This window comes from Myxocyprinus asiaticus, chromosome 10, assembly GCF_019703515.2.
Source record: "Myxocyprinus asiaticus isolate MX2 ecotype Aquarium Trade chromosome 10, UBuf_Myxa_2, whole genome shotgun sequence".
NCBI lineage: Eukaryota > Metazoa > Chordata > Actinopteri > Cypriniformes > Catostomidae > Myxocyprinus > Myxocyprinus asiaticus.
Window position 1 is genome coordinate 48,342,629 of NC_059353.1, and position 26,767 is coordinate 48,369,395.

The following is a 26,767-nucleotide window of genomic DNA, read 5'->3' on the forward strand; positions in this document are numbered from 1 at the left end:
ACCAACTTCATGAAGTGCATCCTGAGATGCTAATTAAACAGCATTAAATTAGAAAAGCATGCAAAATAGAAGCATTTTCTCTAGTGGTCTCAGACGTTTGGGCCCTACTGTAATTATCTACTGTAGAATCTAAAGTGTAATCCTTTCTTGCAAACAAAACTAAACCGGTGTTATCAAAAGCAGCAAGTTAAAACCCGTTTTCTTTCTATCAAAATCGCATTCAGAATACAAAGCATCCATCATAGTGTCCAGGACGTCATGCCGTTTTATGATTATCCATTTTCCGTCTGATTTCACCTCTCAACTGGCTATTGATGTCTTGATTAGTTCATGCAGAACATTCACTGCTATTATAACGATCTGGACTGGCCTTTGCTGTGTTTTGGTGGATTAGAATGGCTCAGATCTGAGACATGCTCTTCCTCTTCACATCTCACTAAATGAGACGGATGCTTTGACTCACAGTCAGGACAGGAAATCTATGTTACATACTGAAAGGCTTCCATCAGCGTTTAACCAATCGGCAGTAAGCACTATTGTCAGCTTTTGAGGATATGTCTCTAATCCCACTTCAAATTAAATCAATAAACCACAAGAGGCCATAGCTATGTTCAGAATAGCACACTAACATGCTACTCTTACTATTGCTGGAGTATATAGTATGTATAAAGTGCACAGTATGTGATTTTTCTGCATGCATGAAATGCCTGAATGAAGTATACAGCAGAGCACAATACACACATTTATCGTTAAATAACAACTTTTTCACTTAAAAAAAAAAAAAACATGGCAGTTTACAGTTTATACTAAACAGTATTCTGTAAATAGTAAGATAGTATTTCATTCTGTACGTAATCCATGTGTTAAAGGGATAGTTTGCCCAAAAATGAAAATTCTCTCATCATTTACTCACCCTCATGACATCCCAGATGTGAATGACTTTCTTTCTTCAGCAGAACACAAACAAAGATTTTTAGAAGAATTTTTCAGCTCTGTAGGTCCATTTAATGCAAGTGAATGATTGCCAAAATTTTGCAAAATCATAAAAGTAATCCATACAACTCCAGTGGTTTAATCCATGTCTTCAGAAGCGATATGATAAGTGTGGGTGATAAACACATCAATATTTAAGTCCTTTTTTCCTATAAATTCTCCTCCCTGCCCAGTAGGTGGTGATATGCATGAAGAATGTGAATCACCAAAAACAAATGCAGAAAAATGTGAAAGTGAAAGTGGAGATTTATAGTAAAAAAGTATAGCAAACCGGTGGAATTCAGTTGTTTCTGGAGACTCTGTGGTCTCTTTCTTCTCACATATTAACATGATTTCAACTTAAGTCTATATTTCATGTCCATTTAATTACTTATCTGGTAAGTAGCCATGTAAAAGGTGGGATAATATACAGTCAGCTGGTCATTATCGCAAAAAAATAAAAAAAAGAACCTCAGCTCCACATTGGGGTCCTGTCCGCATGCAACACATGGCCATTCGTAGCATATTGCTGTAATAAAAGGCGGCAACATGTAATCTGATAAAAGACAAGACACCAGTGTTCAATAAATGGCTAATCAGATTAAACAATTCATCCACTAAATAATATAGTTCAGTTGCCTGTAGGCTGTTTTACATATAGCAACTTGGCACTGTGGTATAGAATGTGTGGTCACAGATGTGCATTTATTTGCATTTTACATTTAACTGCTTCAGTCATGGCTCATCCAACCAAAGCTATCAGTTTTACACATTTTCTTGAACATTTTATTTGTAATATATTGTAGATTTGCTTCAAGCATGAATGATTTGTCAGTGTGGTCTATTGCAAACTGACAATCACTGTTCATGTAAATATGTAAGATTTTTATTTTAATTTAACCCTAACCCAAAATCAAATGGTTCTTTAAGCTGATAGAACAATATTTATTCAAAGCAGGATTAGAGCTGGGCGAAAAATAATCACAGTGTTTTTCAGCCATTGACGATATTTGGTGGATCTTGATATGCATTTGCTGAACTTAACAAGGTATGTCCCGGGTACAACACAAGTTAAGCTTAAAGGAATATTCCGGGTTCAGTACAGGTTAAGCCCGATCGACAGCATTTGTTGCATAATTTTGATTACCACAAACATGTATTTTGTCTCGCCACTTCTTTTCTTTAAAAAGAAGTGGCACTTACAATGTAAAAATTTTAAAAGTACACATTCACATGTATGCATTTGGCAGATGCTTTTATCCAAAGCGACTTACAGTGTACTTATTACAGGGACAATCCCCCTGGAGCAACGTGCCTTGCTCAGGACACAATGGTGGTGACTGTGGGGATTGAACCGGCAGCCTTTTGATTACCAGTTATGTGCTTTAGTCCACTACACCACTATGCGTAAAGTTATAGCTAATTGTACAACTTTGTTGCCATGATGTAATGTCAGCAAACCCTAAAACGACTGTAAAAATTACAATTTAAACAACTTTACAACTCAAATAACACACATTTTAACAGAAGAATTAATGTAAGTGCTTTTATAAAATTATAAGCTTCACATTTCTGCCTTTAAACCCTCCAAAAATGGGTCCCATTGACTTATTGTAAGAGCCTCACAGTGACCACGATTTTTGCTTTTTTTAAAGGAACGACAAGTCTATTTATTTATTTTTTTGTGGTAATCAACATTATGCAACAAATGTTGTCGATTGAGTTTAACTTACCCCTTGTTTATTGAAAATTGCAGTTACAGTAAGACATTTACAATGGAAGTAAATGGGGCAGGTCCATAAACACTAAAATATACATTGTTTCAAAAGTGTCGCCACAAGACGTAAACATAATACGTGTTTACATGATTTTAGTGTTATAAAATTGGTTTTGTTTTCATGACAACAAAGTAGTAATATTGGATATAACTTTACATTTTCAACTTTAGAAGGATTGTGAAACTAATCATATATTCACTATGTTGCTTGAGTTTATATCGCCTACAAAATCATTGTGACAATATAGTGAATATTTAATATGTCGCCCAGCCCTAGTCAAATTTTTTTTATTTGTTGCAACAAATATTGGAGTGGTGGTGGCGTAGTGGACTAAAGCACTGAACTGGTAAGCAGAAGGTTGCTGGTTCAATCCCCACAGCCACCACCACTGTGTCCTTGAGCAAGGCACTTAACTCCAGGTTGCTCCAGGGGGATTGTCCCTGTAATAAGGGCACTGTAAGTTGCTTTGGATAAAAGCATCTGCCAAATGCATACATGTAAATATTCACAGCTTTTTTTTTTTTTTTTACCTACAGGACCGTTCAACCATCTGAAGTCCAGTCTGCTGGGATCAACGTCAGACTCCAATCTAAACAAATACAGCACCATCAACAAAATACCTCTCATCGCACTCAACTTCTCTGAGGCCAACGATAAGAAAGCGCCTTCCTCCCCATCCTCAGAGAAAACCATCATCGCACCAAAGGTCAAAGACAGGACACATAATGTCACAGAAAAGGTCACACAGGTAAGACTGCAAGGTTTAAAGAAATGTGACAACTTGATCCGCTTCTGAAACAACTTTCCTTTTCAACTGATGTCACCAATCCCTCTTATTTCAAGTCCTGCATTACATATTTTTGACTTGGAAATATGTCAGATTACGTAGGCTACGTAGGTTTAAAAAATAGGTTGTGAATGGCGTTTCATGCTGACTTTAACAGAGTAAAATCAATTGGTCTCCCTTCATGTTTTTCAATAAGGCCCTCAGGTGAGAATGTGTTTTTTCTCCATTTTTCCAAGTTAATCAGTGTGTCACAAGTGTAATCTATTCCAAATATTTCATGTGTCAAGCACTTCATGATTTAATCGGAAATTAAAAAGTCTTGTGAACAAGTGCAAACAAGCAGTAATTCCTGCATAATTTTACTACAACACTATTATGTAGGAAATAATAGACATTAAATGACAAATGCAGCTAACAGATATGTGCATGCAAATAAATGCTAATGAGGATACTACTTAACCTCAGGGATATTAAGATGAGAGCGAGAATACAGGGCAAACACCAGTAATTATTCTGTCGAGGGCTCACTCGCACACTCAAATCTGTTGGCTTATCTCACCCGTATTTACAATATTTCTCTTTCAATGACTTCAAAATGCATCAAAAGACCATCCAAGCATGAAGATGGATTCTCGAGCACCTTGGGGAAATGTATCTCAATCTTGGCAAAACACAGTTCTGTAGCACTGCGGTTGGCTCTGTGTGTGAAACCAAGTGTAAATTGAACTTTCTCCTTTAGTCCTTGGCAGCTAGACTGAGGTGTTTGCTCACACTGTGTACTGTGTGTCAGTGTTGGGGAAACTACTTTGAAACTGTAGTTTGTCAAGCTGGAAGATGCTCGTAATGTAAAGTAGTTCAACTACTGTCAAGCTATGCTAATATTTAGTTAAATTAATGTTCCGAGTTCGATACAAAGTAACCGCATAACGTAATATTGTGGCATAATGTTGATTACCACAAAGCATATTTAAAATTCATCCCTCGTTTATTAAAAAAAAATTAAAATATCTGGGTGACAGTCAGGCACTTACAATGGTAGTGAATGGGGCCAGTACATAAACATTAAAATACTCACTATTTCAAAATTATAGCCACAAGACATAAACAATATGTGTGTTAACATGATTTAAGTGTCATAAAATAGCTTGCTAACCTTTTCTGTGTAAAGTTAAATGCAATATTACAATATTAATTAGGGTCATCTGGGAGGCGGAAGGTACACAATTAGCGATATACACACATTTATGTATGGAAACGGCTTAAGGGCAGATTTCTTTTGCGATAAACTAAAACTTATGCGACAAAGTGTTTTTTTTTAAGCGTGATATCATCACGCACACCATTTTTATCAATAAAAGGCCATTTGAATGGAAACAAGCAGAAGACGGCAAATTTTGCAAACTTTTTTTTACGCATTTTCACTTTGTCGATAACAAAACAGCACGAAAAGTGGATGGAAACGAGGTTAATGTTACAAAAAACAGGGGTATTGTGTTTTTGTTGCACTACACCGTTACTCATTGGAAAAAAAGTCACTCAAAGTTACTTAAAAAGATACTCTGCTTTGTAAACAGCTGAGCTACTTTCATGTTACTGAAAAAAAAGTAGTTTAGTTAGTAGCGCTGCTACTTTTAGTTAGTTACTCCTCAATACTGCTGTGTGGTTTGGTTTCAAGGTTAGAAAATGTCTGGAAATTTAATTGGGTCAAGCCTCATCTTAAACGTGTCCGCCTCTTGACCAGCTGTGAAGGAAACAGGAAGCGCTCAGGTCGATGACAGCCCATCCAAACAACATGACTAGTCACTTCAGAAGAGCTCATTCAGTGCAGTCAAGGGGCTTTTGACTGTCATTGTACCTTCTGTGAACTATCTGGACATGTGAAAGTCAGTCAAGAGAAAAAGATACATAATTCAACTCTTTAAGAGAGAACAAAATTGGGAATAGAAACATTTACCTTTCAGTATTTGAAGAACAAGTTTCAAATCTGCCATTGTGCCTTTGAGCAGAGTACTAAGGGATAACTTAGTTGCATGACAACTACTCTTTATTATCAAAGACGTTACTGTATATGTACTGTAAGATGACTGTTTTGGAAAGTGGAACCAGTACTGTGTGACTATAAAGAAATATACTGTGTGAATATTAATGTCATGCTCTGAGGCTCCCTGAGACGAGACGGTTATGAAATGTGAACAAATTCAATCGTGCTGATGGTTTCCATGAAATATAGCATCAGTTGGATTGAAATAAATGAGAACCGCAAGGAAATATGCGAGACGGTAAAACAGTCACATACTGCATTACAATAATAAACCCGTGGATATGTGACTGACAGGTGTCAAGCAATACCATAAACAGTTATTATAATTTAGATACTCTTAGATCTCCATAGAGTGCATCAGTAGGCTTCCACAAGTAAAAAAACATTCATTTTCGTCATAGAGCTTCAAGTCTCAGATTTTACACTGGACATCGAGTGACGAGCCAACACAGTACCAAAATTGTTAATTGCACAAAAGTAAACAAGAAAAGGCCTTAAAATCAAACACTGACATTTATTAACATTTCCATTTAAACTGCACTGGCTCAGCAATATGAAGAATGATTAATAATATGACACAAGCTGAATTTGTTTTGAATTGAATTTCGATGGTTTCATGCTCCCGGCAGCCAATAATTCACTACACAAAACACATTATGGTCGCATATACATAATATGGCCAAAGGTTTGTGGAAACAACCCCTTCTAATTAACGAATTTGGTTACTCCATTAAATCCAGTAAAGAAAACTCTTAATGTTTCTTTATGTAATGGCTTGGGCTTTGTGTGCTTCCAAATTTGTGGCAACTGTTCAGGGATAGCCCTTTTCTGTTCCAGCATGACAATGCCCCTGTGAACAAAGTGAGGTCCATAAAGAAATGGTTTACTGTGTCTGGCGTGGAAGAAATTGACTGGCCTGAACAAAGCCCAGACCTGAACCCCACTGATCACTTTTGGGGTGAACTGGAACAGCAACTGTAAGTCAGGCCCCATCGACCAACATCAGTTCCTGACCTCACTGTTAGCCTTGTGTCTGAATGAGAGCAAATCCCTGCAGTCATGTTACTACATACAGTATAGTGGAAAGCCTTCCCAAAAGAGTAGAAGCTGTTATTACAGCAAAGGGGGAAATTGATGCCTAAGGTTTTGAAATCAAATGTTCATCAAGTATATATGGTGTCCACAAACTTTTGGCCATATAGTGTACGTATCTTTGTGCTCCCTGCAAGTGAACACATGTTTAATATATTATGGCCTGGGTGATGTTTTCTTTTACGATGCGATGTTTTGTTATATCTCACACTTCACTCACTGCCTGTTCTACAAAAAAATAAAATAAAATAAATCTTATTCAGTATTTTCTTTTCTTGTTTTCCAGTAAAATATGAAAACATCTTTTAAACCAGTTTACTTGAAATTAAACATTTTGCAAAATATAAAGACTGTCAGAGAATATAACTCGTTGGCATTTTTATTTTATTTTTTAAAGCATAAACCTCACTTCATTTTGTTAGATTTGAAAGGAGCCCTTTAGAGGACAGGGTGGGATTTATTTGTTGTTGTTTTTCCTGAAATAGTTTTGCATGTCCTCGCAATAATTTACCATGGTTTTACTAAAGTAACCATATTTTCACCCCAATATTCATAGTAAAACCATAGTAATAATACAGGAAAATGAAAACTGTTGTAATACAAATAATAATTTTGTGGTTATTATGGTTTTACTATAAATACTTTGTTGTAAAACCATAGTAACCACAAGAATTACCATGGTTAATCTACTGTAAAACTTAAAACTTCCATATTGGTTACTATACACTGTACTATTGGAAACAGTATACTGTAGTAAAACCATGGTTTCTGCCAAAAAAAAAAAAAAAAAAAAAAAACTGTTACGTCACTTACTTTTCATAGTTACTACAATATTACTATAGTAAAACCATGGTTTCTGCCAAAAAAAAAAAAAAACATAGTCACTTCACTTTTCATAGTTACTACAATATTACTATGGTAAAACCATGGTTTCTGCCCAAAAAAAAAAAAAAAAAAAAAACTGTTACGTCACTTACTCTTCATAGTTACTACAATATTACTATAGTAAAACCATGGTTTCTGCCACAAAAAAAAAAAAAAAAACACAATTACTTCACTTTTCATAGTTACTACAATATTACTATAGTAAAACCATAGTTAAACTGTGGTATTTGTATAGTAAAACCATAATAACCACAAAAGTATGACTTTTATTACCAGAGATTTCCTGTATGATCACTATGGTTTCACTTGGAATATCATGGTTAATATATGGTTACTGTAGTAAAACCATGGTAAATGTAATGCGATGGAGCTCAAAACTTTATTGCAAGGGTACGCAAACTATTGGGAGAGAACGCAAAACTATTTCAGAAAAAAAATAATTTCAACATTCAAGATATATTCTCAGAAATCAAGTATTATTATCTAACACAATTTTGCTTCTTAAGTAAATGTATCTAATTTTTTAAGGATGTTTAGGTATTTTTACTGGAGAATAAGGCAAACATTTTTCACAGAGTAGTTTGCTTCAAAATACCGCAGAGCTTGATTGGATGCACAACTTTTGACCTAAACAACAAAAGACTTGGGAAGTGTTTTCTCCCCCGTTTTAAAAGTTAATAAGCCTATTTATTTCACTATTGTACAGCCATTATATGTTAAGATGCATGTTATTATTTGCATTTAGCAATTTTTTCCCTGCTGTCTATGACACTGTCATAAAGAAATTATTGAAATTAGATTTCTTTAAACATGCTTAACCTTGCCACGAATAAAATTAGTTCAATTAATGCCACAGCTAATAGTTGCTTTGTCATTTACCAAACTGTATTTTTTAAAACTTTTTTTAAAACAGTTTCTATTAATTCTCATTAATTTTAATTAAATACTTCACTTTTATTTTTAAGATGTAAAATGTACATTATTTAAAGATTTTTCTGTTCAATTTGATGGAAATGTGTCATATAACTGAAATGCGTAAATCATAACAATAGACAGAATTTTTTATTTCTTTTTCTAAGTGATGCAATACTCAACTTTTTGCCGGCCTTTCCTATTCCAGGTGTTGTCGCTGGGCGCAGACGTGTTACCAGAGTACAAGCTCCAAGCCACACGTATGGACAAGTTCACCATTCTGCACTACAGCCCTTTTAAAGCAGTCTGGGACTGGCTTATCCTGCTGCTGGTCATCTATACGGCCATTTTAACCCCTTATTCTGCTGCCTTCCTGCTGCATGACAGCGAGGAACAGAAACGACGCAAGTGTGGATATTCCTGCAGCCCTCTTAACATTGTGGACTTAATAGTGGACATCATGTTCATCATTGACATCCTCATAAACTTTCGCACAACGTATGTGAACTTGAACGAGGAGGTGGTGAGCCATCCGGGGAAGATTGCTATACATTATTTCAAAGGCTGGTTCCTTATAGACATGGTGGCAGCGATACCCTTTGACCTGCTCATATTTGGATCAGGATCAGATGAAGTAAGTGACACCAGAACTAAATCTATTTCCGTTCACACTTGGCTGACAGTCTAAACTAGGGGTCTCAAAATGAAATGACCTGGGGGGGCCACTAGCATCATGCTGTTTTTCATCGAGGGCCACTTAAACAGATGCAGCAGATACAGGTGTTTTTATAACCATGAATTTTAACTACAGTATATAAAAGAGCTAACTTAAATCCAAGCACAAATGTGTACCCAAACTTTTTTGATGGATTGTTTGTCATCATGACATAGGCCCAATGGCAACAATTGAGCGTTTACATTCTTGTTTTAGACCTGTAATAAGCCATGTTAAAAAATAAATATATATACAGTGGGGTCCAAAAGTCTGACACCACATTACAATTTTGGGATTCAAAATCGAATTTAAACCTGCAGAATAAATAAATAGGATTTCGAAACCTCTAAAACACAGAAACGTTATGGCTTAAACGAATAAGAAGGATTTAAGATTCTGCATTATGTTTAGGCCATTGATTAAATAAGCAAACGTGACATTAATCATGTTAACTGCATGTTGTACAATCTTCATTTCAATTCACTCGTTTTAAATTCAAATGTTTGCTCAAATTTTTGAGCTGATAATTTGTAATAAAAAACGAAAAATATAACCATTTTCAGTAGTGGTCTAAGACTTTTGAACAACACTGTAATTAGGCTATTTTTTATTGAGGGCCAAATATCTAAAAATTAACCCCCTTTTTTTTTTATCCTAAATTTGTAAACATATAATTCTGGTTCTGTTCACTCTACCTCACTTTGAAAAGTCTTATTTTATACCTTTAGATGTCAGCAAGCACTAGAAAAAATAATTTTTTCTCTATCACATTCCATCACAATATACAGATCTGAAATGTAGGTGGCGCTCTAACGCATTTTAGCCCTCACAGATGTGCTCGTCCATAGACATTCAGTCTAATTTTCAGTTCAAGCACCACCCTCATAATTTCATTGAATATTTCGGCCTCTGAGTGGACTACAAGCTCAATCCAAGTGTCATTAGAAAGCTGAGATCCTCCTCTTTTTTATTAAATATATATTTTATCATCAATAGTCGAAAATATATTTTTCTGAAGATTTGTTTATCATGCTTTTCCTTCTGGATGGCATATTTTGTTCTGGACATCTTAGATATAACATTAGATTATTCAGCCAAGCAAGCTCACAGACAAGTAAAAAATGGCTCATTTTTTAGAAAACTGTAAAAGCAGATATAACGTTTTTGGCTATTTGTTTTCAGCAGCAGTTATCGGAGCATAAGAGAGACGTTTGTATTTGATGACTTACGGAAATCATATTTCACTTTGTGATTCTTTTGAAAATCTTTCGAACTGTGTGAATTAGGCAACAAAATTAACAGTACAGAATGTACAGTCGCATTCTTGAGAATGAGAGCTTTTATTTGATACCTTTGATTTGGTTGATAACATAAATGCAAAAGTGATGGTTATCACTGAACAGTTCAGTTTCTAAGCTTTTAAATATGACCTCATATGCCAGACTTATTTATGGAGAATTCAACGTTTTCAACGTCGCGATATAGCGCCCCCTTTTGAACCCGCCGGCGGGTCCATAGAGTTTAAGGGGTTGTAAATCATTGAATAAACTATTACATATTTAAATAAATCATATTAAAATTGTTTCAAACTTAAATCATTAAATGACTAAATAAATAATATATGCATTCCATATATTTCATTTTACTATCTTTGCATCTATATTGAGTTACTATCAGCTTTGGATTGTTTTTCATTTATGCACAGGTTTTGTGCATTTCTTTTTCAAAATTGTACTCACTAAGAGTCCGTTCACACAGAGCGCATTGAAAAAGCTTGCACAACAAATGGCACAGCATGCAGGTGTCCTGAAATGTGCTTTAAAAATTTTAAAAAAGTAAAATCTTGACATGACGTCTTAAGAAAAAAAAAAAAAATCAGTGAGATGTGTCTTTAAAGACATTCGTCTAGTGCATGTTTACATAGAAAAACTTAAAAAACGTGTCCTGTGGCCTCTAGAAATCAACTTTGAATGGTGACGCCCACTTGCGTTGAGTGACATGCCGATAATCGTAACCATGAAAAAAAAAAAAGAAATCAACCCAAAGCTAATGGTACATTTATAATGGATGGTTTTAGTTATTTAAAAGTTCATAACGTTTTTAATTATGTACTTAATTTATTTCAATGATTTTATTTTGAGAAATTTGGCTCTCCTTAACTGTCTGCGAATACAATATTTTTAACAGTAAGTACAGGATAACATTAAAGGCCAAACAAAATATCGAAAGTGAAAATGTATTTGCCATCCAGATTAAAGGATAAACAATTCAAACCTGAGGGGCTCAATGAAACGTGGCAGAATCTGGCCCACAGGCTGAAAGTTTAAGACCCCTGGTCTAAACAATTTGTTTATTTGTTTACCCATATATTTATTTGTTTGTTTGAATTATATGTCCATTATGTAGATCAAATCAGATCTAGTGCTTTTAGAGGTCAAAAATCACTTAGCACTAGTGGGCGGCTGATTCTTACGACTGGAGCGCAACCATTTCAGCAAGTCAGGGATTACAGTATCAGAATGTACTTTGTTGTTTTTCCCATTTTAAAAAAAAAAAATTTCTCAATGGCCTTCATTTCTGAATCCATTTATCTGGATTAGTGGCTTACCAAATGGGAATCAATGATGACGATTAGAAAGAGGGATGAGAAAACTGAAAACTGATGTTTGAACAGCTTACACGCAGCGAGTGAATCATTGGCAAGCCACTTGGGTTGTTTATGTGGGCATGTCCCGTCAATGGCCCATCATGAGCTGGCACATCAGAGCATATGGTTTCACAGCTTTGTGGCCCATTCCAACAACAGCAGCTTGTCCAAGCCATAAACGACCCACAAGACACATACTGGCTTTTAAAATATTAAAGAATGGAATTATAGATTAAGACCTACTGGAAATGTTATTATTTGATGGCATGGGATGTGTTTTTAGAATATGGACAAGGGCAGCCCTGTTGGGCTTTGTAAAGTATATTGCCTTTGCTTAGATACTATATTCTTTTTATGTGGACATCTCCTTCATAGTGGTTTCATGCTCATTCTGCTTTGCTGGAAAGTGCCGTCAGAGCAAACACCATAGGACTTGAGCAATTTGACAGCCTTGAACATCACCTTATTAACAAACCTCAAGCTTTCAGCATTGGCGCTTGTTTTTACTTCAGGTGCTTGTGCATCTGACACTGGTTGCATCTCGGTATGCCAAACTGTATGTATTTGTCTTGAATTAGCAAAAAAGGTGTTTTTTTCAGTCAGAAGGACTATCATTTTGACCAAACCGCCATTCAGTGTTGGGTGTAATCCAATTACAAAGTAATTTTTTATGTAATCAAATTACTTTTTAGTAAAAAAAAAAAAGTAGGGTTATGCATTACATTTTAAATTCTTGTAATAGATTACAGTTACTGACTTTCAATTCATTTAATTACTTTTAATTACATTATAGGGTGATGCTTATTTCTAATATATTGTTTATGTAGAATACATGAATTATGGCCCCGTAACGATTTATTGTGAAGGAAAAATGTGAGGTGCTGAGTGTATGACTTGTGTGTAACAATGTACAAGAAATATAGATATTATTTTGAATTTGTTGAGTGAAAAAGTGTTTTAGAAAGTAATTTAAAAGTAGAGTAATTAGTAAAGTAATCCGATTACAATTTAGAGAAATAATTAGTCATTTGTAGTGCATTAATATTTTTAAGTAACAAACATTGTAGCCAAGTAGATTTAAAATGTTTAAAGAATTAAAATGCTGTAAAAAATCTAGTTTAAAACATGTTTTCCACACTGTTTTTCATAAAATTAACACAAGTAAAAATGTTATTTAATCATTTTTATTTATATGCACTAATATAACAATTCATAGCATAAGACAGTTGACTTAAATGGACAACTAAAGCCCAAAGTATACTTCGGTTTTGACGCGAATGCTTAGCGTCTGCGTACAGTTGAACTCTTACTTTTCAAAGTATACTCCATTTGCACGCATACACAGGCGGTTGCCGCATGTGTGCTACGACTGCTATGAGAGACTGGATTATATTATACAACAACTACTCCACTGTTGTTGTTTTCACATTCATCTCTTGTTGTTTAGCAGCGATTTTGTCTTCTTTTAGCGCTTGTTCATGACAGTAACAGCTCAACTGTGAGTGTTGCCACCTTGTGGACCCACTGATGGGTGCAACTAATTCCATACTGCACGTTCAGAGTATGCACGGTTAGAACAATCGGGCTGCGCACGTTCAGTGCTCGAGCACTCTGTTGATGACAAAATTTGTGTCACATGTCCTGTACACAGGCGCCTAGTGTTCGCATCTGACCGAAGTATATTATGCGGTTTAATGGACAGTTTCAACCGATTCTCGTAAATTAATCGAACTTACCAACTTACATACTTTATGCAAGTACACATACAAAAATGCAAATGCTTTGCCAACACATTGCAAGTCTTAAGTTCCTGTTGAACATACTTAAAAGAATAGTTTACCCAAAATGAAATGAATTGTGTTGTTGCAGTCTGAGTGATTACAGAATGCAATGATGCACAAAATAGGGCTTGCATAGCTAGAAGCATTTGCATTGACCTAATTGCGAAGAATACTGTATGTTTTGGGTCTAACAGCATTTCTGAATTCAAATTCAAAGTCTACTTTGTTACTAAATCAGAGTTGCTACTGTAACATGTCTTAACGCTTGAAACATTTCGCAAGACGCGAGTCACGAAAAGTCTATCGAAATGTAATGACCAAACAAAAAAGCTCATTAAGATTATAACAATTTGTCTTCATTTGATATATCATCAAGCTCTAGTTGAAACATTCTCCTTTCTCTGCCCTTGATAAATGTAGCTCCACATCCTTGGTGTTGTCAAAGGATAATTGGTGGCAGTTTGGATCCATTGCCTTCATTTGCCACCCAGAGCAAAGACGTCTTTTTATCAGACCCCTCGAGGGGTGGTGCTTCAGAGCACTGACCTTTGGTTGTCTGACTGGTGTCTTGCAAAACAGTGCTTAAAGGAAGCTAAGAATGAAGACTGAAACCTGCTTGGAGTTCTGTACCGGTGCCACTTTAAAAAAGCTGCTGGATCTATTCGTCACTGTCTCACCTTCTGTCTATTGTCGCATTCAATCCGAGTGCCATCATTTCCTGACATCATGAGTGCAGTAGAACTATAGTAATACAATTTAGGCATTCACTGTGAACTGGCCCACCTAAGGGCTGGGCAATATATTTAATACTTGCGATATTTTGGCTGACGATATCAATTTAAGCAATACTGTGAATTTGGGAGTATTTGAAATCTCTTTTTTTATTTGGCCATTAAGTTTCCTAAACAAATGTTGAATTATATAAATGTTCAAAAATATAAATGTTGAATTATATATTCAAAACATTAAAGGCTGAAAAATTATTCAGAGACAATATAGCGCCCAGCCCTTATTCTCCACTACGAATGGTTCACTCACAACAAACAGCAGAGAGCATGTATTAATTCATCCTTTCATTGAATGCTAAAATGGCTTTCACAATTATTCCGAAACTGACATTGTTCATTAAACAAATGCAAAGATGACTGCGCCATTGAGGGTGCTTTAGGGTAAATTGTATATGCTTCTGTGGTCAGCCAGATGGATATGCAATGCTGTATGGTCAGTAGGCAGAGCATGATGTGTGTGTGCATTTGTGTTTGTGTGTACTACTTAGGGAATGAGCTAGGCCAGGCAGATGGCAGGTGGCTGTAGGATGCATCTCATTTAAAGGGCTTTGGGTCTCTTTTCAAAGAGTGCTGGCCATGACTGTAGCTTATACAAGTCCTTTAATGATATTTGCTGGGCTTTAATTCATAATTGTACTTGTCAACACTACATGCATGTATACGGTATATGGTCTTTGATATATGGCACTGCTGGATATTCTATGAGAAAAGACGGTTTGGAGAGATTAAACAAATCACTGATTAGTTACAAGTATTTTCTGAGATAATGGCCTCTTATTTACCTGGATGTTGTAATGGTGATATTATTGGAATGGCTGTGAACTGGCTTCACTCCCTTGCTGAAAAGACCAGATTAGACCAGTATGCATTTCCAGGCTGGTTTATGATGGTTAAGGCTAGTTTGGTGTTGGTCTAGTTGGTGGATGAAAATGATTACTTATTAGGTGTTTCTTCAACTTTGGGCACTTTCATGTCCCATGGGTTGATTTTTATTAAAACAAAGAGATTTCAACATGTTTCTTCTTGTTATATGAAGGTCACATTAAAACTGACTTGAAACTTTTTACCATTTATTTTTGGTACTATTTAAAATGCCTTTTTTGTATGGATTTTATTGTTTTAGCCTTGTCTCAGAACTAGAGTTTAATAGCTAAACTAGGAAAATCAATTACAAAAATTAAAAAATATGGACACTTAAAACTATGACAATCTAAAAAATTGTTTTTATTTATTGTGTGAAAATAATTTCTATTCAATTTTTAAAAATTAAGATTGTTCCACAGTTGTGACATCATTTCCACCACACCAAACAATTGTGCCGCTAATATATTTATAAAGTATATATATATACATTGATCAGCCACAATATTAAAACCCCAGCCTAATATCGTGTAGGTCCCCCTCACTTCACCCGTCAGTGGTTTTAATGTTGTGACTGATCAGTGTGTGTATATATATATATATATATATATATATATATATATATACACACACACACACACACACACACACACACACATATATATATATATATACACACACACACACACACACACACATATATACACACACACACACACATATATATATATATATATATATATATACACACACACACACATATATATACACACACACACACACACAGGGTTGGGGAGTAACAGAATACATGTAATGGGATTACGTATTTAAAATACAAAATATTAGTAACTGTATTCCACTACAGTTACAGTTTAAATCATTGGTAATCAGAATACAGTTACATTCCAAAAGTATTTAGATTACTGAAGAGATTACTTTGTATTTTATTGTCATTTGTTTCATTTAATATTTAGTCCTTTCAGATGGAAAACATTTATACATATAAATGATGCGATCCAAAGTGCATTTGAACAGCGGTGAAACACTTTCTTATGATGTGTTACATTCATACGAGCAGACAGAGAAGTACGTTTGAAGTAAGTTTGGAGCAGAAGAAATAGAAATAAACCTTGTGTAAATTGTCAGCTTTACGCTAAGCTAAAATGCTATTTCTAGCCATTTTACATGCACATGTTACCAGACACGATCATATTTTTTTATCAAGAAAATTCACGTTGGATCATAATTTATTTTTTTCTAGTAAGACCTTTAATATTAGGGCAAAAAACATAATCTTGATGATAATTTTTGTATTGTTTTCCTGTAAAAATATAAAAAAATCCTTAAAACAAGATCAATTTGATTTATCTTGTTTTAGAAACAACACTGCATAAGATATTTCGGTTTTTCAGAGAATGTATTTTTAACATGTGTATTTTGTCTTACTGTACTGGCAGAGTTTTTATAGTCAAAACAAGTGAAAAAATCTACCAGTGCTGAAGAAGTAATCCAAAGTATTTAGAATACGTTACTGACCTTGAGTAATCTAATGAAATACATTACAAATTACATTTTACAGCATGTAATCTGTAGTGGAATACATTTCAGAAGTAACCCTCCCAACCCTGTGTGTGTTTCTCTGGATTTACTATTTATATGATGTGTTTGAGTAAAATGAACATTTTTGTTTTATTCTATAAAGTACTGACAAAATTCCAAATAAAAATATTGTCATTTACAGCATTTATTTGCAGAAAATGACAACTGGTCAAAATAACAAAAAAGATCCCGTTTTCAGACCTCGACTAATGCAAAGAAAACAAATTCATATTCATTTTTAAACAACACAATACTAATGTTTTAATTTAGGAAGAGTTCAGAAATCAATATTTGGTGGAATATCCCTGATTTTCAATCACAGCTTTCATGCATCTTGGCATGTTCTCTGCCAGTCTTTCACATTGCTGTTGGGTGACTTTATGCCACTCCTGGCGCACAAATTCAAGCATCTTGGCTTTGTTTGATGGCTTGTGAACATCCATCTTCCTCTTGATCACATTCCAGAGGTTTTCAATGCGGTTCAGGTCTGGAGATTGGGCTGGCCATGACAGGGTCTTGATCCGGTGGTCCTCCATCCACACCTTGACTGACCTGTCTGTGTGGCATGGAGCATTGTCCTGCTGGAGAAACCAATCCTCAGAGTTGGGGAACATTGTCAGAGCAGAAGGAAGCCAGTTTTCTTCCAGGATAACCTTGTACGTGGCTTGATTCATGCATCCTTCACAAAGATGAATCTACCTGATTCCAGCCTTGCTGAAACACCCCCAGATCATCACTGATCCTCCACCAAATTTCACAGTGGGTGCGAGACACTGTGGCTTGAAGGCCTCTCCAGGTCTCCGTCTAACCATTGGACGACCAGGTGGAGGATCGGTGATGATCTGGGGGTGCTTCCATAAGGCTGGAATCGGGCAGATTCGTCTTTGTGAAAGATGCATGAATCAAGCCACATATAAGGTTATCCTGGATGAAAACTTGCCTCCTTCTTCAGCATGTCACGGAAGGCTACATCCACAAAATGCATTAAGGCAAAGAAATGTGCGATGCAGCAGTTTCCTTCAAGATCAAAGCACATGCTTATGTTCTACTAAAAAGAGTGAAGCCCCATTTTCTGGGCAATATGAAGTGGTGTAATTCTGAAAATGTACCGAGATAAACCATTTAGTCTTTGGTTTCATGAAAATCTTATCGGAACAAAATTAACCAGTTACCAGCATTTAAAAATAAAGTTTTCACTCCGGAACAATTGAGCTTTTGTTTTTATTCCATGCTTGTGAGCACAATATTTTTATTGGCCGTCTTTTCCAATCAGGCTGCAATTTTCCCAAGCATGCAAAAGGTGTGAAAATATGATTTAATTTTGCGTATTTTGAATACATCAAATGTTAGCTTTGAAATTCGCCTTAGCAAGACAAAAGGAGTTGGCCAATTTATTTTAAAAAGCGTTAAAAATGCAGCGTCATTTCCAGCACAGAATTTTATTAAACACAATACAGAATTTGAGATGTGCTAGAAATGACACTGTGCTGGGAATTTCAGAAAAGAAAAAAAAAATGACAAAAATCTCCTGTGATGCATGTGCATACACTGTTGGACATTGTAAGAAAACACATTTAAAAAAATGAGTGACATTGTAAAAAATATTTGAAGTTAAAGAAACAACATTTATTGTGAAGCTGTTTGAGCTATAACATCTTGCTTATTTAAGCCAGCATTAAACACTTTTTGCAAACCATTTTACTTCTGTAATCTGGCTGAAATAACCATTTCCAATCTGTCAGACATGCACCAGTCCATCTGTAAACAAAGTCATGTTTTACAAGGTACTGTGTTGATGCAATGACACTTCTATATGAGAAGTAATTAATTTGCCAAAGTTTGCCCGGTTAGTGTTATCAAATCTTGAGTATTCAGTTTTGTTTGAGGCACTTAGTAGTAGGGATGGGCGATATGATGATATATATCGTGGCGATGATATAAAGTGTCAACCAATAGAGAATTTGCTATATTGTGTATATCGCGATATGTAAATACCCATGTGCACAGCGTGGGCTTATCTATCAGTGGGAAAGGCTTAACGTGAGACTGAGAGAATTGAAGAAACATGGACAGGGTTTTTCCGGCATTGAACTTTTTTCTGCAGCCACCCAAGCAAATTTAATGACCTTCATTGAGAGCTTTAAAAGAGCTAAATCTTCTCATCTGACACGCAAATGTTTCACGTGACTGTGGCACGTGCTGTCTCTTGAGCTCCGAAGTGTGCACGAATCCAGGAGACAGGAGAGCTCAGAGCAGGATCACTCACACTACGTAATCATTTTTGACCCAGGAAAACCCCAAATGGAGAAATAAATCTCCACAGAATGGGACGAATCCCCAACAGACCAAGAAAATGAAGAGGAGCTTGTTATTAAGACAGGTGCGACATCTGTGGTTCGCACAACGATAAAAACTTGTATTACAAGCAGTCTGTTTCACCACCTCAAAATGAAGCACGCAAAAGAATATTATGAAATCCAAAAGATGAACTCTGCATTAATTTGGTCATTTATTTATTTATTTTGCAAGAAATTATTTTTATTTTATTCAAGAAGTGTTTATTTTCGTTGGATATTTTTTTTTTACGTATTTTTCATTTTCTTAATTTTAGAAGATCTTAATTTTCTTGAGCAAAGTTTATAATAATAATAATAATATTGGTCAACAACATTTTAAACTGAAATGTGGCATACTGTTATATTTTGCATTTTGGTATGGTTGATTTTTGAAAACAAATTGATTTTTATTTATTTACTTTGACATTGTTTGTCTTGTTCCAAATAAAGAGGAAGTAGTTTTAATTTATAAAGTATTTAATTCACTGACTGGAGTTCCAAATATAGGCATTACAATATGGCTATTTCAGATATAAAGTATTTTTTATTGATTTTCCAGAAAACTTTTACTATATCGTGATATATATCGTTATCGTGATATAAAATTACTCATATCGTGATATAAGATTTTGGTCATATCGCCCACCCCTACTAAGTAGCAAGTAAACTAGATTACTGTACTAGCTTTGTTTTCTGAGTTATGTTTGTAAATTAATCAGTATGTTTATTTTATTCTTGAGCGGACAGAAATTGTGATCACAAAGTCTATACACATTTTTCTGCTAATTAAATTGTTTTCTGTATAACCATTCACAGGCTGACACTGCTGTATAATTATTTGAGTGACTTTTTTTTCTCTGCTGGTATATTATTGTGGTATCAGCTATTTCAGATAAACCCACCCCTAATCGGCATGTACAAACATGACAAACTGTGATTGATCACTTTAGACTTTATGCCGTTAACTTCTTGCTGTTTCCACAGCTGCTGTGGTTCATGCTTGGTGAACGGCCAAGTCCAGCAGACAAGAGATAAATTCTCATTTGTGGTTGAAATCTGTTCATTGGATAAAGACGCAGTGCACGGGTCCCTGAGAGCCAACAACTGGCTCCTTCGACATCTACAGCCCGTCCCCTGTTGGGAGATCATTTGTTTAGCTGGCAATTACACTGTGGCCTCACAAAGCGAGGTTAGAACCCGCAGCGGGTATTTTTAGCATATGTCTTATGAATGCGACTGACTGCCATGCTTAGCATTCATACAAGTGCTGACAATGGGTTAGCGAGCTAACATGAGGAGCAAAGCATGTGATTTTTTTTAATTTTTTGCTCACTTTGAGAAGTGTGACTGGAGGCCTGCTGCATATCGGTCATGAACGGCCCATTAAAAACTCATTAGCAGATTCTGTTCACAGCGAATCACGTTTCTGAGTTATAGCTGGACATGACGATTAGATGGACGCTCAATTATACCGATTATTCATCAAAATCACTTTTGACCTCACAAGAGTGGCCAGATTTGACATTCATCCAGTGTTTAATTATCCAACAAATCAGTACTTGGTTCATTGACAAATAAGGTTGCCCGAGGTGATATAAATATGGAATCTTTAAAAAAAAAAATCTAGTTTAAAAACATTTATAGCACTTTAAACAAAATAATATATATACATATTTAATTACCTTAAAAGGAATTAAAATACAGCCCTTTAATACATTCGGAGTAAATTCTAGAAACTGTTGTGCGTGATCCCAGGAGATCAGCAGTTACAGGAATACTCAAACCAGCCCATCTGGCACCAACAATCATGCCACAGTCCAAATCATTGAGATCACATTTTTTCCCCATTCTGATGGTTGATGTGAACATTAACTGAAGCTCCTGACCCATATCTGCATGATTTTATGCACTGCACTGCTGCCACACGATTGGCTGATTAGATAATCGCATGGATGATTGTTGGTGCCAGATGGGCTGGTTTGAGTATTTCTGTAACTGCTGATCTCCTGGGATTTTCACACATAACAGTCTCTAGAATTTACTCCGAATGGTGCCAAAAACATCCAGTGAGCGGCAGTTCTGCGATTGGAAACGCCTTGTTGATGAGAGAGATCAACAGAGAATGGCCAGACTGGTTTGAGCTGACAAAGTCTACAGTAACTCAGATAACAACTCTGTACAATTGTGGTGAGAAGAATATCATCTCAGAATGCTATTCTGAGATGCAGGTTGGCTCTGTTTTGGCGGCACGAGCGGGACGTACACGATATTAGGCAGGTGGTTTTAATGTTGTGGCTGATCGGTGTGTGTATATACTAAAATATAATATATAATAATTTAGATAATTCAAATACATTACATTATTACTAGGGCTGTCTGAATTCATGAGTCTTTGAGATATTATTTGATGTCCGAGATAGATTTATTATAAGTGCTTTTTTAAGGATGTGACATGTAACTAACTAGCACCTTCTCTCTATCCCCAGACAACCACTCTAATTGGCCTGTTGAAGACAGCCCGACTTTTGCGATTGGTTCGTGTTGCCAGGAAGCTGGACCGATACTCTGAATATGGTGCAGCAGTTCTGATGCTCCTGATGTGTATATTTGCTCTAATTGCCCATTGGCTCGCCTGCATTTGGTATGCCATTGGAAATGTCGAGAAACAGTACCTGGAACATAAGATTGGCTGGCTTGATAATCTCGGGGTGTCCATTGGGAAGAGATACAACTACAGTGACCCGGCCTCTGGTCCGTCCATAAAGGATAAATATGTGACTGCCCTGTACTTCACATTCAGCTCTCTGACCAGCGTGGGGTTTGGGAACGTCTCCCCGAACACCAACTCAGAAAAGATCTTCTCCATATGTGTCATGCTGATTGGATGTAAGTCTAAAAAACAAACATGTAAATAGCAAAAAAATTAATTACTTACCCTAATGTCATTCCAAATTTGAATGCTGTCATTTTTTGCTGTGGAACACAAAAAGGAGTAATTTTGAATGTTTACACAGCTCTTTTCCCTACAACAACAGTTACCAAAAGGACAAAAAACTCCATAAAGTGCCATAAAAGTAGTCCATCAATCCAATAACAACTTATATTTTAGTCTGATCGTCATACAAAGTTATCATAGGGCTTTCGAATTTTCTATTAGAGTTTTTGAAAATTTGACTATTTTCATGGAGCTTGACAGTTGTGGTCAATATAAACAGTTACTGTGTGGGAAAAAGGTGCATAAAGATGTTTAAAAGATGCTTAAACTTCCCCTTTTGTGATCCACGGAAATAACAGAATACAAGTTTAGAAAGAAATGAGGGTAAATTCTCATTTTGGGTGAACGATTCCTTTAAATAGTGTAAAATTTAGATAAATAGCTTATGTAATATATATATGTAGTGTATATATACACAAAGTACAGTGTTGGGTGTAATTGGATTACAAAGTAATTAGTTACTGTAGTCTAATTACTTTTAGGCTCAAAAAGTAGTGTAAAACATTACATTTTAAATTATTGTAATTAGATTACAGTTACTGATGTAATTACTGTTAAATACATTACTTGGGTTACAAATATTTCTAAAAAATATTATTTATGTGTAATGCATTTAAAATGTGAATTCATATGTACATCTGTTTGCGTTTCTGTGAGAGCCGAAGGGTGTGCAACAATGAAAAATGAGAAAATAGACATTATTTTGAATTTGTTGAGCAGAAAAACAAAAAATGTTTGTGGCATGTGTTTTAGAAAGTAACTTCGAAGTAATGTAATTAGTAATGTGATTACTTTTTAATGAAGTAATCATTAAAGTTTAGAAAAGTAGTTAGTAATTTGTAGTAGATTACATTTTTTTAGTAACTTACCCAACACTGATACAGTGTGAATATATATATATATATATATATATATATATATATATATATATATATATATATACACACACTACCGGTCAAAAGTTTTGAAACACATTCTTTATTATAAATATTACGCTGACTTCCACACCTGGAGTCGCGAGTTCGAATCGAGGGCGTGCTGAGTGACTCCAGCCAGGTCTCCTAAGCAGCCAAATTGGCCCGGTTACTAGGGAGGGTAGAGTCACATGGGGTAACCTCCTCGTGGTCGCTATAATGTGGTTCTCGCTCTCGGTGTGGCGTGTGGTGAGTTGTGCGTGGATGCTCCGCAGTAACGTAGATAAGATGCACGGATTGATTGTCTCAGACACGGAGGCAACTGGGATTCGTCCTCCGCCACCCGGATTGAGGCGAGTCACTACGCCACCACGAGGACTTAGAGTGCATTGGGAATTGGGCATTCCAAAAAAAAAAAAAATTTAATCATTTATAATTTGCAAGATATGATTTATGCCTTATGTAATCCCATATATATGCTTTACAGATATAAATTCATAAATACATCATATTAACCTCAGCCGTCCTGCCATTTACACATGTGCTTTTAAGCCAAGAGTTCTGTGGAGGAGATGATGGGTTTTCGGTCACCCGTTATGCTGTCATGCAACTTTTGCCCATGTGTAGTGTTTTCACAAAAAGATTTAGTCACTGAGTTAAAGATCTGATTATTGGCTGAGAGAACAGACTTGCAACTAAATCGGTTGTGATGTGTAATATACAGTAGGTAGATATTAGGCCTGATCTGTGAATTAACAATGTGTATATAACATGAAATCAGACAACCCAAACAAGAACAACACTGACTGATATACAAAGAACAAAAACAAAAATACCTGTATTGGTCCAGAAATGAGACATGTAACGTGTTTTATGAGGATGAAATGAAGTAGACTGCTTCAAATATTCATCTTCACCCTGCAGCTGAACAGCTCTGATAATAATAGCCTAATAGCCATAGTGATCTTGCTTCTTTTCATATCAAACGCCATTATCATGTTGAATTAAGGTTTACGTTTTGAAACATTACCTAATTAAATGTATACTCACATTTTGGATACTGAGCAGCTTGTGATTTCCAGACACGTGTATAACTGGGGTTTAACAAAGTTTATTACGTCTCATTCAGCGCTTCATCTCTAAAGGTGAATTAATGAGAGAAAATGTGTTTGGTTTTTTTACAGTGGGAATAAAACTAGCACTCTGTCCCTTTATGAGAGCACATGCATGTTAAATAGTCTAGAGAGATGATGATGAGCTCTCTGGCTTGTTGTTTGCTTGCACTATTGTTATAAATGCAGCACTGGCCCAATCGGGCAAGTGACAGTTCAAGCAACTGGCCCGAATCTTTCTCACACTGGCCCCGGGCCATCGAGCAGTCCTTATTGTCAAGCCCTGCTATGGAATAACATAAATGGAACTATGGGAATTATGTTGTGACTAAACAAAATCCAAAATAAATCAAAACTGTGTGTTATATTTGAGCATCTTCAAAGTAGTCACCCTTTGCCTAGAATTTGCAGACATGTACTCTTGACATTTTCTCAACCAACTTCTTGAGGTATCACCCTGGGATGCTTTTTAAACAGTATTGAAGGAGTTCCCATCTATATGCTGGGCACTTATTGGCTGCTTTTCTTTATTATTTGGTCCAAGTCATAAATTAATATGGTGGCACAATTATATTTTTGTCTACAAAACTAATTTCAAACATTTAAGCATACGCCTTCAGATCAAAAGATTTTTAAGATCATGAGAAACATTTAAGTCATGTTTCAAAAGTTTTGACTGGTAGTGTATATATATATATATATATATATATATATATATATATATATATATATATATATATATATATATATACTGTATATATACACAGTATATCAGAGATGGAAACTCAAGTCTGTGACTATCGACTCGACTCGGACTCGCAAATAATTGACTTGAGACTTGACTTGGACTCAAAATCATAGACTCGTTGGCCAACACTCCCTCTCTCTCTCTCCATTTATGCGCTGCTGTTTTCTGTTAAGCGATATTAAATGGCATATGCATCAAAAGTGGAATGAAAAGGCGCTATTTGCTTTCCGGAACAATGGACAAAGAAGCCCGAGTACAGAGCAGCTGCGCATACAAGTCTCGTGGACCAGTCTCGAGCTCTTAACCTCACAGCTCACATTACAGCGCTGAGAGGACCATTGAGAAGCACGGTGCGAGTCACGGAAACATTTGAATTCTGCACAGAATTCTTTGGTGCAAACCTCTCGGTGAGCAAACATTAAACGGCCTGGCAAAACAACACTGACACTCAGAAAACCCAGTGACATGCACAGACATAAATTAGCAGACTTTTCTCAGAGTTCACCTTTATCATGAATTTACTATAGTAACACATCTGTATTGACTGTAGTATTTTAGGCAGAAATACATTCATAATAAATATTATATTACTAAATAAAGCTCTATTAAATTTATAATAGGCTACATAAGGGAAGTGAGGGAATATCGATATTTTTTGTTACAACTATGGCAGTTTATAAATGTTATTTATTTATTTTGTAGTTATAGTTTTAAATGTGTTTAGGATACTGTTTTTCTTTACAAAAACGGCAAAGTTTGTTTTATAGAAACCATGGTAAATATATATACACACCGATCAGCCACAACATTAAAACCACCTTCCTAATATTGTGTAGGTCCCCCTCGTGCCGCCAAAACAGTGCCAACCCGCATCTCAGAATAGCATTCTGAGATGATATTCTTCTCACCACAATTGTGCAGAGTTGTTATCTGAGTTAACGTAGACTTTGTCAGTTCAAACCAGTCTGGCCATTCTCTGTTGACCTCTCTCATCAACAAGGTGTTTCCTTGCACAGAACTGTCACTCACTGGATGTTTTTTGTTTTTGGCACCATTCGGAGTAAATTCTAGAGACTGTTGTGTGTGAAGCCTCGTCCATTCCAGTGCCAGTGTCCTTGGCCACGGAGGGCATTCCCACAGCAGTGCTCATGGCCGTCTGGAAGAGGAGGAGGAGATGGTCTCCTAATCCCCAGTCGCTGCCTCTTCTCACGGCCACTGAGGTTGTTCCCCTGTCACTGCCAGTGCCCACGGCCACAAAGGCCGTTTCCTAGTCGCTGCCAGCGCTCCTGACCACCGAGGCTGTCGAAAAGCCTGTCCAGTTCCCCGAGCCTGTTCAGTTCTCTGTATTCATTAAGCCTGTTCAGTGTCCAGAAGCCACCCACGACCAGTAGGATTCCTGTCCAGTGGCCATCGTCCAGACTGCTGACCCCTGTCCAGTGGCTCCTCCCCCAGTCTTCCACGGATCCGCCCCCCGAGCATTCCATGGTTCCGCCCTCCGAGCATCCACCTCCTGCGGCTCCACCTGATCTGCTCTGGTCTACTTGGTCTCCTGGCCTCCTTGGTCTCCTGGCCATCCACCTGATCTGCCCTGGCCTCCTTGGTCTCCTGGCCATCCACCTGATATGCCCTGGTCTCCTGGTCATCCGCCTGATCTGTCTTGGTCTCCCGGCCGTCTGCCTGATCTGCTCTGGTCTCCTTGGTCTCCCGGCCGTCCACCTGATCTACTTTGGTCTCCTTGGTCTCCTGGCTATCTGCCTGATCCATTCTGGCATCCTGTCTGTCCGTCAGCTCTGTCCTGGTTCCC

The 26,767-nt window shown here is 36.3% G+C and overlaps 1 protein-coding gene across 3 annotated transcripts in view; it reads left to right on the forward strand.

The window, feature by feature from the left end:
- Positions 1–26,767, forward strand: part of LOC127447636 (potassium voltage-gated channel subfamily H member 7-like) — a 148,825-nt gene that overhangs the window by 69,236 nt on the left and 52,822 nt on the right. For all 3 annotated transcript variants that reach the window (XM_051709579.1, XM_051709580.1, XM_051709581.1), the window contains exons 5-7: positions 3,287–3,498; positions 8,676–9,101; positions 21,681–22,080. In XM_051709579.1, the coding sequence (XP_051565539.1) occupies positions 3,287–3,498; positions 8,676–9,101; positions 21,681–22,080 (1,038 nt within the window). The remainder of the gene's footprint in view (positions 1–3,286; positions 3,499–8,675; positions 9,102–21,680; positions 22,081–26,767) is intronic.